The following is a 14,997-nucleotide window of genomic DNA, read 5'->3' as shown; positions in this document are numbered from 1 at the left end:
GGCCGGCTACGTGTCACCACTGCGCATGGGCCGCGGCGCTGGCAAGGGAAGAGCGAGAAACTTTCCCGAGTCCCGCGCCTGCCGGCCCCTCGCCAGCCCCGCAGCGACAGCGAGGCAGCGGGGGCCCGGTCACGTTCCCCGTGCCCTCCCCACCGGTCCCAGCGCGGGGGGAGGGGCGGCCGACCTGGACCCAGGTCGGTGACGTGGGCGGCCTGGCTGTGCCCCCTTCCCCTCCCAGGGACCCCCTCCCCAGCTTGCAGCAGGGGTGTCACGGGTGTCTGTCCCGCAGGAGAGCCCCGGGACAGCGGCGGGGAGGGGGGAAGGGGGCTAGCATGCGGGCCGCACCTCCACCTGCCGCCCGGTCCGGGCTGGGCCCGCTGCCCTCCTCCGGCTGGAGCACGACTTGGATGCGCCCCAGGGTCCCGGACGAAAATCACATTACGGAAAAATACCGAATTTGGATGGAAGGCGGGGAGGCTGAGCGTGCTCCTGCCCCTTTAAGCTTGTCCCCGCCCGCGGGCTCGCGTGGCCTGTGGGAGGGCCGTGCTGAGGTGGCATCTGCGAAAGTTCCTCCTGCTGGATGGTGCCGACTTGCAGAAGTTGGCGAAACGCACGCAGCCTTCTGCTCGCCACTCGGCGGGCCTCGTATGCTCCTCGTATGCTCGGTCTTTCTGAGGCTTGGGCCTTGTGATCTTTCAGCCCATCGGATTTTATGGTTTTAGTCGCGAGTCTGATTTGGGGGTCCTGAGAAGTACTTTGAAAAAAGTTTCCATTGCAAGTTTGCTGTGGGGATAAAAGTAAGTTCAGTTTTGGAAGCAGAGAGGGCAAAGTCCTGGATGCTGGCGGGAGGTTTCTGAGGCCCTCCGAACCCGGTCCTGTCTGTACGAAGAGTGTTGAGAGCACTCAGGGTCTCGTTACTGGCAGAGGTGACATTCTTTCTGACTACTATTCACGGGTCCTCTTTTTGCAAAGACTTTTCCTTTTAAATATATAGTTGGCAGAATGTCACAAAGGAATCTTATAGTTGTTTGTTCAGAAGCAGAAAAGTATAGCCCTTCATTTAAAGACTTTCCTGTTATGCGTTTATTAGGACCGAGTTTCAGATGTGATCCACATATGTGGTGATGCCACATCTCCAACATGGGGAGTCCACAGTGCTTGACAGTGCCCTGGGGTGGAAGAGAAGAACCTGACTATTGTCTACTCTCCTCTTCTAGTTCTGTTTGCTGCGTACTTTTAATTTGAGATGTGGCTTTTTTTGCTGTGGACATTTACACTTTGAGAAACAAAGCTTAAAGTGCAGGTTGAGAATAGTTTGAGATTTGTCTCGGGTGGACTTGCCTGCTTTGTGCAGGGGAAGGAGTTGAGAGCGATGACAATGACGGAGGGACTGGGCCGTCTTGGGAATAACTGGAGGAGGTAGAAAGGGCTTCAGGCACCCGAAGGAGTCTGGTGGGAGAGAGCAGACTTGTTCTCTGTGGCCGGACGGGGCAGAGAAGTTGTAGGTTTGGGCACAACGTGACAGCTGCACAGAGGAGGACAGAGGTGGGGCGCGGGCTCCCTTGGAATCCCTGTCCCTCATAGTGCACAGACTGCAGGACAGTGCTGTGTGAGGTCCCTTTCCATCCCGATTTGAGCAGCATTATTAGATCCAGTGAGGGACTGATCACAGATGTTTGGCCTCTGTAGAGACCGGGGCCTGGGGCCTGTCTGAGGCCTCCTGGGAACTACAGATAGCAAGGAAGGAGCTGGGCGCAGAGTCTGCCCAGCCCAGCTCTCTGTGGTGAGGTCTGCGTGGAGCAGGAGTCCATCTGTTGGGTGCTTTCTGGGGAAGGAGAGCTAGAGCCAGTGGGTGGGGGTGAGTGCTAGCTATCATCAGACCTGACCCGAGCCTCAGGTGGGGCTGAGGTCTGCATTTGCACATGGGTCATCAGAGGCATGTTTGAAATGGATTCTTTAAAGATGGGGTTTTGAGACGTTTATAAGAACAACAGTAGTCTCATTTGATGATATCAGAACCTTAGATGTTAAATCTATTGCTCCATTTAATCCATTCAGCTGTGACATTTCAGATTCAAACTGCCATTTGAAATCTGGAGACTGGAGACCCAGTGTACCCTGTCAAACCAGTCTGCAGTTTTCTAGAGGTCCCTCTGCCCCTCTTCAACCGCCCAGGGGCTGTGCTCACGTGGGGCGCCAGAGGATCTGACAGGCTCGCCCTCCCTTGCGTGAGCTTTGGCTGTGGTGCTGCCTCTTGCTTAAGCCACTCACACCGAGGGCTCAGTAGAAGGGCTATCTGGCCAGGACTTCTGAAACATGTGTGAGCAATGTCAGAGGAAGGCTGCAGGAATCGTTCCACCTCCACGTGACGCCAGGTGCAGGTGGGGATTGGCTTGTCACAGATCCATGGCTGGAGCAGACGTGGGCAGTTTCTGTACACAGGCTGTGGTGTGCCTATCACCGGGCATTAAAGACAGGCCTGCCCAGGAAAACGAGAGGACTGGTCAGTGGCAGCGCAGAGGAGAGGGTCTGGACGCAGCTGTGGTCATGGGGCGAGCTTGGTTTGTTAAGGGGTAGATTTTCATGGATTTTAAGAAATGACGTTGGTGCCTGGGACACCCTGGAGTTGGAGGCTGTTCGGGTGGAAGGTCGTGGGCAGCCCCAGTAAGGTGCGTTGGAGGCTTGGGGCCTGGCTCCCCTATCAGTGTTTGGACCTGGAGCATCCCGTCCTGCTTCTGGCCTGGCTAAGTGTGGGCAAGCCAGACCCTGGGAGTCTCAGGGAGCTGTCACCTTTTACACCTGTCAGCCAGCTGTGTGGATGTGTTCCTCTGATACCCTGATTCCATGGCAAGGTGTTTGTCCTCGCCTTGATCTTTAAAACTCTCATGTTAGAATTTTTGGAGACAATTCCGAAATGGGTAGTCGCGGCCAGTTTGCTGCACCATCTCCCCTTCGCTTGGTGCATCTATGCACCCGGTGGGACCGAGGCTCTGGCCTGGGGGTGGTAGTGTTTTTCCCGTGGAACTCAAGCCCTGCGTTGAGATTTTTAAAAATCCTGAAGCGCCATAGATCCCCAGCGCAGCTGGGACAGTAAGATGCTTTTAAATCTAGCGTCTTCTGATAGCCCTCCAGTTGCCATGGACTGTCTCCCTAGCTCCTGAACCGTGGGTGCTGTGGGTGGGAATCTGGGGGTGTTACTCTCCAGTCAGGTAGGGTGTTCTGTTACTGTCGTCGATTCTCCCACTCTAGACCCACGCCTAGCTTATCACACCTTATCGAGTGCGTGTGGTGTGGTGTTTTGCATAAAGCGGCAGGTAGCCTACCTGGCAGCCTCAGTATCCCGAAGTCCCCTGAGGACTTCCCTCTTATTTCACAGAGCAGTTCTTGGTTTCCCCTGGCTGCCGTGGAAGGTTCCTTCCAACCCTGCTGTCTTGTGACCTGGTTAGAATGGACCCCCAAGGTCCACACTCGATGTCACAGAACCTTAAAAGTTTTGGTACTTATGGGATCACCCCCTCAGGTCCCTGGAAAAGTCACTCTGTCAAAGTCCTAGATGGTTCAGATTTTACTCGAATACGTTTTGTTTGAAGCGAATGGCCTAGGACCGGAGCTTCCATTTTTTTCCCCAAGAAGATTGCCTAAGTATCAGTAAAGTTTAAGTAACGTTCTGACCTTTTCTAGTTGGGATGCAGAAGGATCTGGGTTGTAGGGTACAGATAAGTAACTGTTCCCTGGTCCTTGTTCCCTCTGCCTCCCCGCCCCACACCAGCAGGAGCTGGCGGGCTGACCCAGGTGGCCTCGGGACGGACTTCCTGGCTGTTGACCGTTTTGCTGGTAAGTTTGACTGTCCTGTCCGGAGGCTTCCTGTCCCCCGGCCGTGTGTGCATTTTTTTCGTCACGCTTCATCCTTAAGTCTCTAGTCGCTCTGGAGAGAGCGTCACTCGTGTCCACGCGTGCCCTTCAGATGTGTCATCTGCTTCCATCTATTTTTACCTTTTTCTTCTTAAATGTGAATAATGTTTGCTCAGGATTATCTGAATTTGGATTTTGCCTCTTTAATGTACAGCTTAATTTTCTTGAATTTAGAGAGGTCTTACTAAGTCGTAAAAAAACAGATGCAAAAATTCTCTCTTCTAATTAAATTACTCGGCCCCCTTATCCTTCTTTCCAAGGTGGTGCGAGCCACTCCATACGTGATTGTGTGACGAGGGGTTCTTGCTCACTGTAGCAGCCCCGGGCTCGCCCAGACTTGGGGAAGGAGCTGACACCCCCCGCCTCAGTGTGAAATGAGCCCCGTTTTCCAAATGACGGGGGCTGTGGCTTCGAGGGCAGGAGGTCAGGAGGGCACTCGGTGGTGTCTGGTTCCTGCCCTGAGGAACTCTGTGGCCTGCCAGGTTCACCTCCCACACCTGGGTAACAGGAGACTGGAGAAAAACCCATCCGCATGTGTCAGAGGCACTTAATGCCCCTCCCCTGGGCAGTTCCTGCTGTTTCCTGCTACCGCTCGTTTCCACCAGCACTGTAAGGCTGTCTGTCCCCACCTCCCCAGTCACTGTCAGCAATAAGGGGCTGCTCAGTTCACGGCCCTGTGCTGTGCGATTAGCTGTCAGGTGCTAGGTTCATGAGCCTCAGAAGTAACAGAGCTGATAGAGTTATCCAGATGTCGATCTGTGTCGCTAGGTCAGACGTGGTGGGTTCCAGTGGGCCCCTGGGTGGCGTGCAGATTGTCCTTGCCCGGGGAATCCTGGTTCTGGTCCTCTCCGCCAGAGCCTCCATCTCCCCAGTTCCAGGGCAGCTTTTGAGGGGACAGTTGTCCAAGGACCCTCCTTTACTTGCATTCTTCACTGGGTGAAAGTTGGAGTGTCACCTTACATTAGCGATTGTGAGGCAAATTGAATTCTTGTTTGAAGCTCACAGCTCATCAGTCTCGCAGATGGCTGAGAGCCAGCTGTGCCCTGACTTCCTTCTCTCTGGCCCATTCCCCCCACTCCAGTGGCTCACCGGACTGTGTGTAGGCGCCAGATCAACCATGAGCTCCGTTGCCGTTTTGACCCAAGAGAGCTTTGCTGAGCACCGAAGTGGGCTGGTTCCGCAACAGATCAGAGGTGACAGCCCCTCCATGCTCTTCTCACGGGCTCTTCAGACACCCTTCCCTCCCAGCCCTTGTCAAATATGTGGCCTTCCAAAAGCACCTTTTGATCTTGTAGGTGTGGGATAGGGCCAGGGGCAAAAGCTCGTTTGCTGTGCTTTGCACTACCCTGTGTGCAGGGTGCACGTGGCCATGAGCAACGGGGGAAGCTGGGCACAGTGAGATTTAAGACGTGGACAGCTTTCTGCAAAGCCAGTGAATTTGACCATTGGCAACTAGTGGGATTCTCTGTTCAAAGCTGCTGTTCAAAGCTGCTGTTCCACAGTTGGGTGGACCTGAATCTGGGCTGTGAAGCGTCCCCAGAGCACTGGGCCCTGACTCGTGAGTTCTCTAACGCAGCAGGCCAAGATCGAGGACACTAGTGTCCCAGAGGAATAGCATACAAGCCAGGAGGCCTAAAACATTGCCATTTTAACATCTCTTTAAGGTAGAAGTAAGACTGATCTTTTACTTTCTTTGTTTCCTTGAGGAGCTGGTATGTATTTACAACTGCAGGACAACTTGATTTGAATGCTAGATTTTCCTCTAAAATCCTTTATATTTAGATTTGATAAGATTTTCAGGTGAAAGAGCAAATTACTGTACTCCAAATTATTCCGATATTCCTAAGTTTTCTAGTAGCTGAACTTAGTATCAGTCCTTAGGTTCAATGTTATTAAGATTAAAAATTCACTGTGACACTCACTCTGGCCACGTGTCACATGCTCATTTCCAGGGCCTTGGTGACCTAGGCACTGCTGGTCACTTGTCTCTGAGTGCCTACGGGACTGGGTCTTTCTAGCTGAACCAGCAGCCCTGTGGGTCTGCATCATCCCCCTGTCTAAATGGCCGGATGCAGGGCACTGACTGCTACTTCGTCAGTGTCTGGGGTAGCACAGCCACCCGGCTACAAGTGGTGGTAAACCGAGTCAGACGACGGCGGCCCACCTGGTTCTAAGGGCCGTCCGCCTGCCCTGTGCTCAGGTCCATTCACAGTGGTTTTTTAGAGGGCCCTGCCATTGCCACACAGGACGCTCAGCCCCAGGCACTTGGGCTGATCCAAAACACTCACACTCTTGCTTTCATGGAGCCTTGGTTATTGGGACAAAAACCTGAACGTTGAGGGCACGATGCAGGGCGGACCTGGGTAGTGATTAGGGCACTGGATCCCACAGGTGCTCCCTGCAGGGGGTGGGGGAGCTCAGACCGGAAGTCCCGACAGGAGCTCCGTTCAGTGTTGTAGAGACAGGCAGTTCTCGCAGCCGCGCCCGGCCGAACCTCTGTTTCGCTCTGCAGTTTCAGGGTGTGCCCTGTGCGGGGCATTGTTGTACCTGTGCTTTTTAAATGCAGCATTAGAAGACTTCAGGGCATAAAAATCTCTGTGCAAAAACTGCCTTCAAGGGGCTCAGTCATCAGGGGAGGAGTGGGGCGCCCAGTGTCCGAGCTGACACCAGTACAAGGGAGGCTGTGCCAAGGGCAGGGTTTGGCCCCTTGGGTCCACACACTGAACCTGAAGGTGCTCGGCCTGGTGGCCTCTTGGGGCCCTTCCCATGACTGAACGAGGAGATGGGGGAGCTGTTACTCGAGCAGGTAGTGTTCTTTTTTTGACCTTAAACTCTCCAAGTGCTTTTCCATCTGACGTTGAAGGCAGTGTACTTCCTCTTGATCTATGTTGGCTGGTTCAGTTGCCACTCTGAATTCAGAAGAAGAGAGTGACCCTCCGACCTACAAGGATGCCTTCCCCCCGCTGCCTGAGAAAGCACCTTGCTCGGAGAGCACGCAGGAACCTGCCGGCGCCTGGGGTAACAAGATCCGGCCCATCAAGGCTTCTGTCATCACTCAGGTAGGAGCCGGTGGTCTTCCCCTGTCCCTCCGCGGGGGCGGCGGCGGCGTCTCAGGAAAGGGGGTCGGAGCCTGCAGAGAAGAGAGTGCTTTGGGATGTGACAATTTAAGTCAGCCCCCACCCCTGGGGCAGCTCCCCAGGGCACAGCCACCTGAGGCTCCCCACGTCCCACCGGTTTTCGGTCCTCTGCAGTCTAGTGTCTGCTCCAGCTGCCCTGGCCTTCTACGTCGCCGGCCCCCGCGGGAACCTATCTGTCTGGTCTACCTCTTGTCCCACTGTCTTGAAGCAATCTTATCCTTTTGGCTTCGGTGTCACCATTTTTCTGGCCTTCCCACCACCACTAGCCGACGTCACCCTGCCACCTGAACCTGGGGTGTTGGCAGGCTCAGCGCTTCTCTGTGAATTCATGTTGGGCCATGTGCACTGAGAGAGCCCCTTCCCTAAGCCCGAGACTCATAGCAAATGCATCCTGGGTCTTCTGCCTTCCTGGGGGCATCTGAGATGGAGCGGGCTCTCCCCAGTCTTCCTGACCTTGCTAAATGCACCATGTTCTACTTAATGGTTCAGGCCCCAAACCGGGGGTCACTTTGCTTCCTCCTGCTTCCACCCTTTCCTGCACGGAGCAGCTGGGGGGACCCTGAACCAGCCGTGAGTGTGCCCAGCTGAAGCCCTTCCTTGGCGTCTCACCTCCCTGAAGGCGAGCTGAGGGACCTGCGCCCCGCCCCGCTCCGACTGCTCCCCGAGCTGCCTCTCTGTTAATGCCTTCACCCTGTCTCTCACCCCTCCTCGCCTCCCAGGATAGCTGCGTCTCTGATTCTTGCGGAAGGTCCCTCCACCCAGCCCCTCTCGCCGACCGCACCGCCCTGTCTGTTCCCCTCACGGCACTTGCCGTTACCTGAGGCGCCCTTGCAGTTCCTTCGCGTTGGGTCGTAGTTCGCCGCTTCACCAGGGGGCCTTTCTGTGCCCCTCTGGACTGCTCTCTGGCCTCAGAGCAGCGGTGGGGGGCGGGGACCGAGGGAATGCGCAGACTCGGCCGCTGGGCGCCGGACCCTGACACGGCCGCCCTTCCCTCCCGTATCGCTTCGCCTTCCTGCTTGCCCGCCCCTGCGCAGGTGTTCCACGTGCCCCTGGAGGAGAGGAAGTACAAGGACATGAACCAGTTTGGAGAAGGCGAACAAGCGAAGATCTGCCTCGAGATCATGCAGCGGACTGGCGCCCACCTGGAGCTGTCTCTTGCCAAAGACCAGGGCCTCTCCATCATGGTCTCCGGGAAGCTGGACGCCGTCATGAAAGCCCGCAAGGACATCGTTGCAAGACTGCAGACGCAGGTGGGTGGTCGCCGGCCACGGCCCCAGCTGCCTCCGACCCTTCCCTCGGAGGCCAGGCCATGGTCAGCCAGGCAGCAGCATTTGGGGTCTCCTGGCATTTTTGGTGGAAACCTACTGGTGCAGTAACAGAACTGGGACACCTGCCATTCGTGCTGTTCAGGCGAATGAACCGGAAGTTAAGTGTCCCAGGGTTTGAGGCTCTTGAACTGAGCTTGTTCAGTGGTGTGGTAAGGACACCGGTGTCAGGCTGCCGTTCCAAGTGCAAGGCACGAGAGTCGGCACGTGGTTCATTGGTGAGCACGCAGTTCCAGGCCTCAGACTCGGGAGGTGACCGGTTCCGTAGTCCGCTGCGGGCCAGCACCGGTGCTGGCCTTTCTTAGGAAACCCGTGGACTAGTGAGTAGACCTGTGGTGCACTTCTCCCGGACAGGAGTCACGTAGAGACCAAGCATCATTAGATGTCATCTGAGAGATACAGTTTCCGTGGTTTTCGTTAGAAACGGGGGTGTTTCCCACCACCTGCGGACATGCAGTCTGAAGACGGGGTCTGAGGCGGAGGGCCATGGGCCGGCTTCACAGGGAGGAGCAGCTCCACCCCACGCCAGCCAGCTCTCACCCTCCCTCAGCCCATGGGCCTTGGGCCAGCCCCCTACCCTGCCGGCTTCAGAGAGGTCTGTCATTAAATTCAGGAAGTGGAAAGTGTGTACAAAGTGCTTCACGTTGTGGCATTCTGAGACTTTTGCTGTTATCTACTAGTTGGTGAATATTTGAATATTTTGTGATTGAGCACTGGACCGGGGAGGGGACCCTTTGAAAACATTCGTCCCCGACCGGCTTCATTCGTCCTGCCCCTCGACCCCAGTTGCTTTAAATCAAATCCCAGATGTGCATTCACCTGTAAATAATTCAGCGCGGTGCCCCTCAGTCTTCCATTTTTTTCTGTAAGCACTGCGCTGTTAGTGCACTTATTAAAATTAGTAGTAATTTCTTGATCCATCGGTATCCACTTCCGTCTGTATGCGGTCCGCTGTCATTATCTCAAAGGCATCTGCCCACATGGTGTGTGCACGTCAGTGCCTGCTGTGTGTGCTCGTGGCACCTCGAGTCCTCATTCTTCGGCGCTGCCCCCTCCGCCCCTTTTCCTAATGCCGTTTGGCTGTGGGACAAGCAGGTGTCCAGTTCGCTCCCACGCATCATCTCTCCTGTGACCTGGTGGTTTGGTTTAGGGGCTCGATTACTTTCTCGCTCAGCTCGTTTGTTTGGCAAGAGAACTTGTGGGAGGTGCCGTGTACTTGGTTTGGTTCCAAGATCGATCGGGGACAGAGGTGCCCTCAGCCAAATCCGTCCGTCACGAAGCCTGCGGTCAGTTTTTGCTCAGGCGTTCTCACGCATCGCTTTCGGCCACCTGACCCGTCAGAATTGTGAGTGGCGGCTTCGCAGCTGCTCGTCCTGCCTCAGTCGGTGTCCCTGTGGAGGGCTCTCTCCTCAGCTGTCGCGTGGGGAGTGCGGGTTATAACTGAGCCGTGTCCCTCTCCCCTCAGGTTTTAGACTGAATTGGTGCACTCCCGTCTCCGCTGGTGACGTGTGCACCAGGTGCCCTCTGGGCTGACATTGCCGTGTCTCTGGCCAGTGGTTGGGGCCCTCCCGGCCGGCCCCCTGGAGCTTCCGGACAAGACTATTCCTTCATCCCCGGTCACGTCCTTGTTTCTGACAGAAGTGTGGATGGACCTTAACTGTTTCCGCCCATGGACCTGGGGTCAGCCATTTATCTAAGAAATCTGGACGTTTTTACCAGGAAATTCAATGAGCTCAACCTAGTACTTCTAGTTAAGGTGAAAGACCATGGGGTTTTACAGTCACTTGAAGTGGTTCTCGGTGCTTAGTTATGCTGTCATCTTGATACACGGTTAGGGTCATTTGCGTTAGTTTATTTTCAATTTTTAAAAGTTACTTAAACATTCAACGACCGCAAGCTGTATAATCAGGGACATCCAAAGACGGCTGCTTCACCCTGTCCTGTCCCACCTTCCCTGCTGGGTGACGTCCTTAGTCTTCGGTGTACCCTTCCATTGTTCGACTTTGAGAATAGAAGCCAAAGATGCTCGCCATGAACGCTGGTCCACACCTCGTGTTTCCCTACGTATTTTTGGAGGTGTCTGCAAAAAATGACTTCCTTCGCCTTTCTAGATGGCTGCCCGACGCTCTACTTACCGAGCATCCCTGTGGTGGCCATTGGGGTGGCTTCCCGACTCTGCTCTGATGAGCTCTGTCGCAGCGAAGCCTTGTGCACGCGCTGTTTCCTGTTTCACCCAGTGTGTCTCAGCACAGGTGCCCTAGAAGCGTGAGGTAGCCGAGTCACAGGGGCACATAGGTGTCATTTTGCCCTGACAGCCGGGTCCCTCCCTTGGGGCTGCGCGTACTCTCTGCGCACTGTCCTGTCATCTTTTTCTATCAGGTTCAAGTCGTCCATCTTGCTCAGTGTGTTAGGGGTCCCCTTAAAAACCCTCCGTCAGTCAAATTCTTTAAACATTTTGTTATTTTGAATCATTATTGGAAAGCTTTTTACATTTTGGGTTGTAAGAAAGTTTATTCGTATATTCTCTGGTGCTCGTTCAGGGTATTACGTTTCTGATCTGTGTGGAATTTACCATGGATTGTGCGAGGTACAGGTCCGGTTTCATCTGTTTCTATGTCTGTCCAGTCATCAGTGCCACTGATTTGAATGGATGTTAATTAACCTTTTGCTAAGAGTTGCGCTAGATCTTCTAAGGGCTGTTTTCGGCTTCCTAACGCTCACGTTCCACCTCTCTTGCTGGCTTTGTGTCTGGCTCCTTCATTGTCCTTTTTTTTGCTTTTGCTTGTTGGAAAATGGGCGGCCTTTTCCTTTGCGTTTTGTGGCTGGTGTTTAGCTAAGCTGAAGCTGTCGACTCTGGATCCCACTTTCAGCTCCCTGCTCCAGGCAGCAAGGCCGCAGTGAAGCATTGGTGGTGTCCCCAAGATTCGCTTCCTGGCAATGCAGCCCTGAGCCGCTTCCTGCCCAGCCATGTGTTTGCTTCGCTGTCTCCTGCGGGGAGGCCAGGTCGTGCTGTGGGCAGGGCAGTGCACGGCCCTCGCGAGCGCTTGCCCGTTAACTGCAGCTTTGGGCCGAGGAGCATGTGTGTGTTTCGTCATGTGAAAAATAAAATAAAAATCTGCGTGTAAGTGCAGGTCAGAGATGCGTTGGTCAAGGGCCAGCTGTATGTCCCTTGGTCTCTGTTTTCTGGCAGATTGTTGTCATGAGTGGGTTTACATTTTGTGGGGGTGATCATTTGATTTTTTTCTCCATACGTCTAATAATATGAATTACATAAATGGGTTTCCGAATATTGAACAACCGGTTTGTGGAATGAGCCTCATCGCATCATAGCATAAGGGCCAGTGGTCCTGCTTTCTGCGCTAGCTGGGAAGTGCGGGCCTTTTTGATTGCCTCTGTGACACAGTTTCACATTTCTGTTGTGAATGTCGAATAGTCTACTGTGAAATTGTGCCCCGTGGGGAAAAGGGAAGCTAGCCGATCTGTGCTTTCTGCTGCACCACTGGTGGGAACCTTACCACACGGGCTCTCAGCTGTGCAGAGTTAGGAAAATGAAGCCTCCGCCTTTCTCCCAGGTTACTCTGTGACCTCAGGAAGTTGCTGGATTTCTGGCAGTTTGACATGGGATGAAGGGTTTGGATTATTTCCATTTTCTTTACTCAGATGAGTTGTTATTTTAACTGATTGTAAAGAGATGGGGAGAAGAGTTTTTATTAGACGTAGGGCTTCCATCTGGAAGAAATAGCCCAGTACTCCGGAAACAAATACTGTCTGCCACGTCCGTGTGTCCCTGCTTTCCGGTCATGTCTCAGGCCAGAGACGACCCTGGAAAAATCAGCTTTTTCAGACCCTGCAGACGTGTTGGTTCTCTTCCTGTTAAAGGCCTCAGCGACTGTTGCCATCCCCAAAGAACACCATCGCTTTGTTATTGGCAAAAACGGAGAGAAACTGCAAGACTTGGAACTGAAAACTGCAACCAAAATCCAGATCCCACGCCCAGATGACGCGAGTAACCAGATCAGGATCACGGGCACCAAAGAGGGCATCGAGAAGGCGCGCCACGAAGTCCTGCTCATCTCCGCCGAGCAGGTGCGGCCGCCTCGGCCTTGACCCCGGGAAGCCGTGTCCTCGGCTTGGGCCTCGAGCGCCACGGTCAGCTTCGTCCTTTCCTCTCCAGGACAAACGCGCTGTGGAGAGGCTGGAGGTGGAGAAAGCGTTCCACCCCTTCATCGCTGGGCCTTACAATCGACTCGTCACTGAGATCATGCAGGAGACAGGGACACGCATCAACATCCCCCCACCCAGCGTCAACCGGACAGAAATCGTCTTCACGGGGGAGAAGGAGCAGTTGGCTCAGGCCGTGGCTCGGATCAAAAAGATATATGAAGAAAAGGTAAGGGCAGTCCCCGTGTGCAGGAGTGGCGCGCAGGCAGGGCCCAGCCCTCCATCTCCCTGTCCCTGGCGAGTGGGCAGAGCTCTGCTGGGCGTTGTCCCCACTGTCCCCCACTCTCACCCACCGCCCTGGCCTGGGGCTGCCACGGGGCTGGACGCACTGGCCGGAACCGATCACGTCTAGAGTGAACCGTTGGCTCCAGTAAGTGACTTCGAGGTCTGAGACTTGTTCCTTAATTTGGGGAGAGGAATTGGTGTTTTCAGCTCCTCGGACTCTGTTGTCAGTCTGGGCTGGACTCGCGTTCTCGGGGCATGCGCCTGAGGAGGAAGCCCCGCCTGGGGCCAGTCATCTCCCTCCCTCTCTTTTGGTGGCAACTTGCTGTCCCCACCTGCCCCTCCTGTGTCCCTTCCTCTCACACCCGATGGTGCTCTTTCTTAGAAAAAAAAGACTACAACCATCGCAGTGGAGGTGAAGAAATCCCAGCACAAGTACGTCATTGGGCCCAAGGGCAACTGCTTGCAGGAGATCCTGGAACGGACGGGAGTCTCCGTGGAGATCCCACCCTCCGACAGCAGCTCGGAGACGGTGATACTTCGTGGCGAGCCCGAAAAGCTGGGGCAGGCGCTGACTGAGGTCTATGCCAAGGTAGCGTTCCCCGGGAGCTCCAGCCCGGGTGAGGGGTCCAGCGCCCTGTCGGGTGGGGTGCGCCCCTGCCAGAGTCCCCGTAGCCTGCGCTCTGCAAACCCTCAGGGTCCTGTCCTGCTTTTCCTAGGCCAACAGTTTCACAGTTTCCTCCGTGTCCGCTCCTTCCTGGCTCCACCGTTTCATCATCGGCAAGAAAGGGCAGAACCTGGCCAGAGTCACGCAGCAGATGCCGAAGGTGGGGGAGCTCTGTCGGCCGTGTGGTCTGTCCTCTGTGTCTGTCCTTCGTTTTGTTGATGCTGTTTGTCTTGTCAGGTGCCTTTGAAGACCATGGCACGTTTTTCAAAATTTGAAATTCTAAAAAATATGTTCTTTTTTTTTCTTTTTTTTTAACAAGAGAGAATCCGTATTGCTAGGTTTAGTGAAAACCTTAAGGAACGTTTCATTTAGTTATCATGCATGAAAAGTCCCTAACTTGTACAGAGCAGAACTCAGTGAAATGTGGGCTCGTAGGCCTTGTCTCCTCCATACCCCTGTCCTTGAGTCTTCTCAGTTTTCCGGAGGGGACAGTGGTTCCCAGTAAACTTAAACAGGATGGAAATCCAGATGTCACGTCCTTCGTGCTGTGTCCTGTTTGTTTCCCATTTGTTCTTTAGTCACTTTGTTTTTCCTACGATCAAAGTCCTGGTTGACACAGATGCAGTTGCTTCATGGGGCCAGCCTCCCTCACTGCCCTGTCACGTGTTACCTCCTTACCTGACATGTTACAAAACCAGGGGCCAGTGGCTTGTCTGTGGACCACCTTCAGGCAGCTTGGCTTGGGTTAAACGTGCACCCCTGTCTGTCTTTAAGCAGCCGTTCCGAAAGCGAGAACGGTACAGGCAGACACAGTGCTGATCGGCTTTAAGGTAGTGGTTTCGGTGGCAGGCACAGTGTGAAGGATTTTGCAATTCCGTTTTTGGCAGATGATCAGACCCCACAGTATTTAGTACCGAAATAATGGTTGTCCCCCAGCCCCCTTTTTGTGGTGTCTGTGGACAGTCCTTCACGTGAAGCTGCCCTAGGAAGGCATCTGTCGGATCTTGGAGGCTCGGCCGCCGTGCTGTTTTGGCTTGACTGTCCCTTTGCTTATCCTGGTATGGTAGGTTCATATTGAGTTCACAGAGGGCGAAGACAAGATCACGCTGGAAGGCCCCACGGAGGATGTGAACGTGGCCCGGGAGCAGATTGAAGCCATGGTGAAGGACTTGGTAAGGTGCCCCTTCGAGTGTTCTGAGTGCTGGTGAAGTGTGGGGTTGTGATCATGCCGCGTGGTAGACCTCACGTCACTCACAGGGACGAAAGGGCTGTCCCGTCTGCGAGTGACGGGTTCTGAGGCAGTCGGAAGCTGCCAGAGTCCCAGGGAGGCGTGGGTAGAGGGGTCCTCATTTGAAGAAGAGTCTTTCAGAGGGGCCCGAGGGCGAACCGGAAGCAGTTCCCGCAGCTGAGTGGTCGGGGAGGGTTGGCCCCCCACGGGCGCGGGAGCCCGTCCCCACGCACTCTGTGCTCCTCCCGCAGAGTAACCGGATGGACTACGTGGAGATCAACATTG

The 14,997-nt window shown here is 54.6% G+C and overlaps 1 protein-coding gene across 1 annotated transcript in view; it reads left to right on the top strand.

The window, feature by feature from the left end:
* Positions 1–14,997, top strand: part of HDLBP (high density lipoprotein binding protein) — a 62,981-nt gene that overhangs the window by 28,294 nt on the left and 19,690 nt on the right. The window contains exons 2-11 of the mRNA XM_025045435.1: positions 3,770–3,834; positions 4,994–5,105; positions 6,814–6,971; positions 8,084–8,299; positions 12,254–12,460; positions 12,549–12,764; positions 13,203–13,409; positions 13,537–13,644; positions 14,552–14,656; positions 14,964–14,995. Coding sequence (XP_024901203.1) covers positions 5,030–5,105; positions 6,814–6,971; positions 8,084–8,299; positions 12,254–12,460; positions 12,549–12,764; positions 13,203–13,409; positions 13,537–13,644; positions 14,552–14,656; positions 14,964–14,995 — 1,325 coding nt within the window. The 5' untranslated portion in view covers positions 3,770–3,834; positions 4,994–5,029. The remainder of the gene's footprint in view (positions 1–3,769; positions 3,835–4,993; positions 5,106–6,813; positions 6,972–8,083; positions 8,300–12,253; positions 12,461–12,548; positions 12,765–13,202; positions 13,410–13,536; positions 13,645–14,551; positions 14,657–14,963; positions 14,996–14,997) is intronic.

Source organism: Pteropus alecto, unplaced genomic scaffold, assembly GCF_000325575.1.
Source record: "Pteropus alecto unplaced genomic scaffold, ASM32557v1 scaffold143, whole genome shotgun sequence".
In the NCBI taxonomy this organism is placed as follows: Eukaryota; Metazoa; Chordata; class Mammalia; order Chiroptera; family Pteropodidae; genus Pteropus; species Pteropus alecto.
Note: the sequence above shows the minus strand (reverse complement) of the source record. Positions and strands in the feature narration are given on the sequence as shown.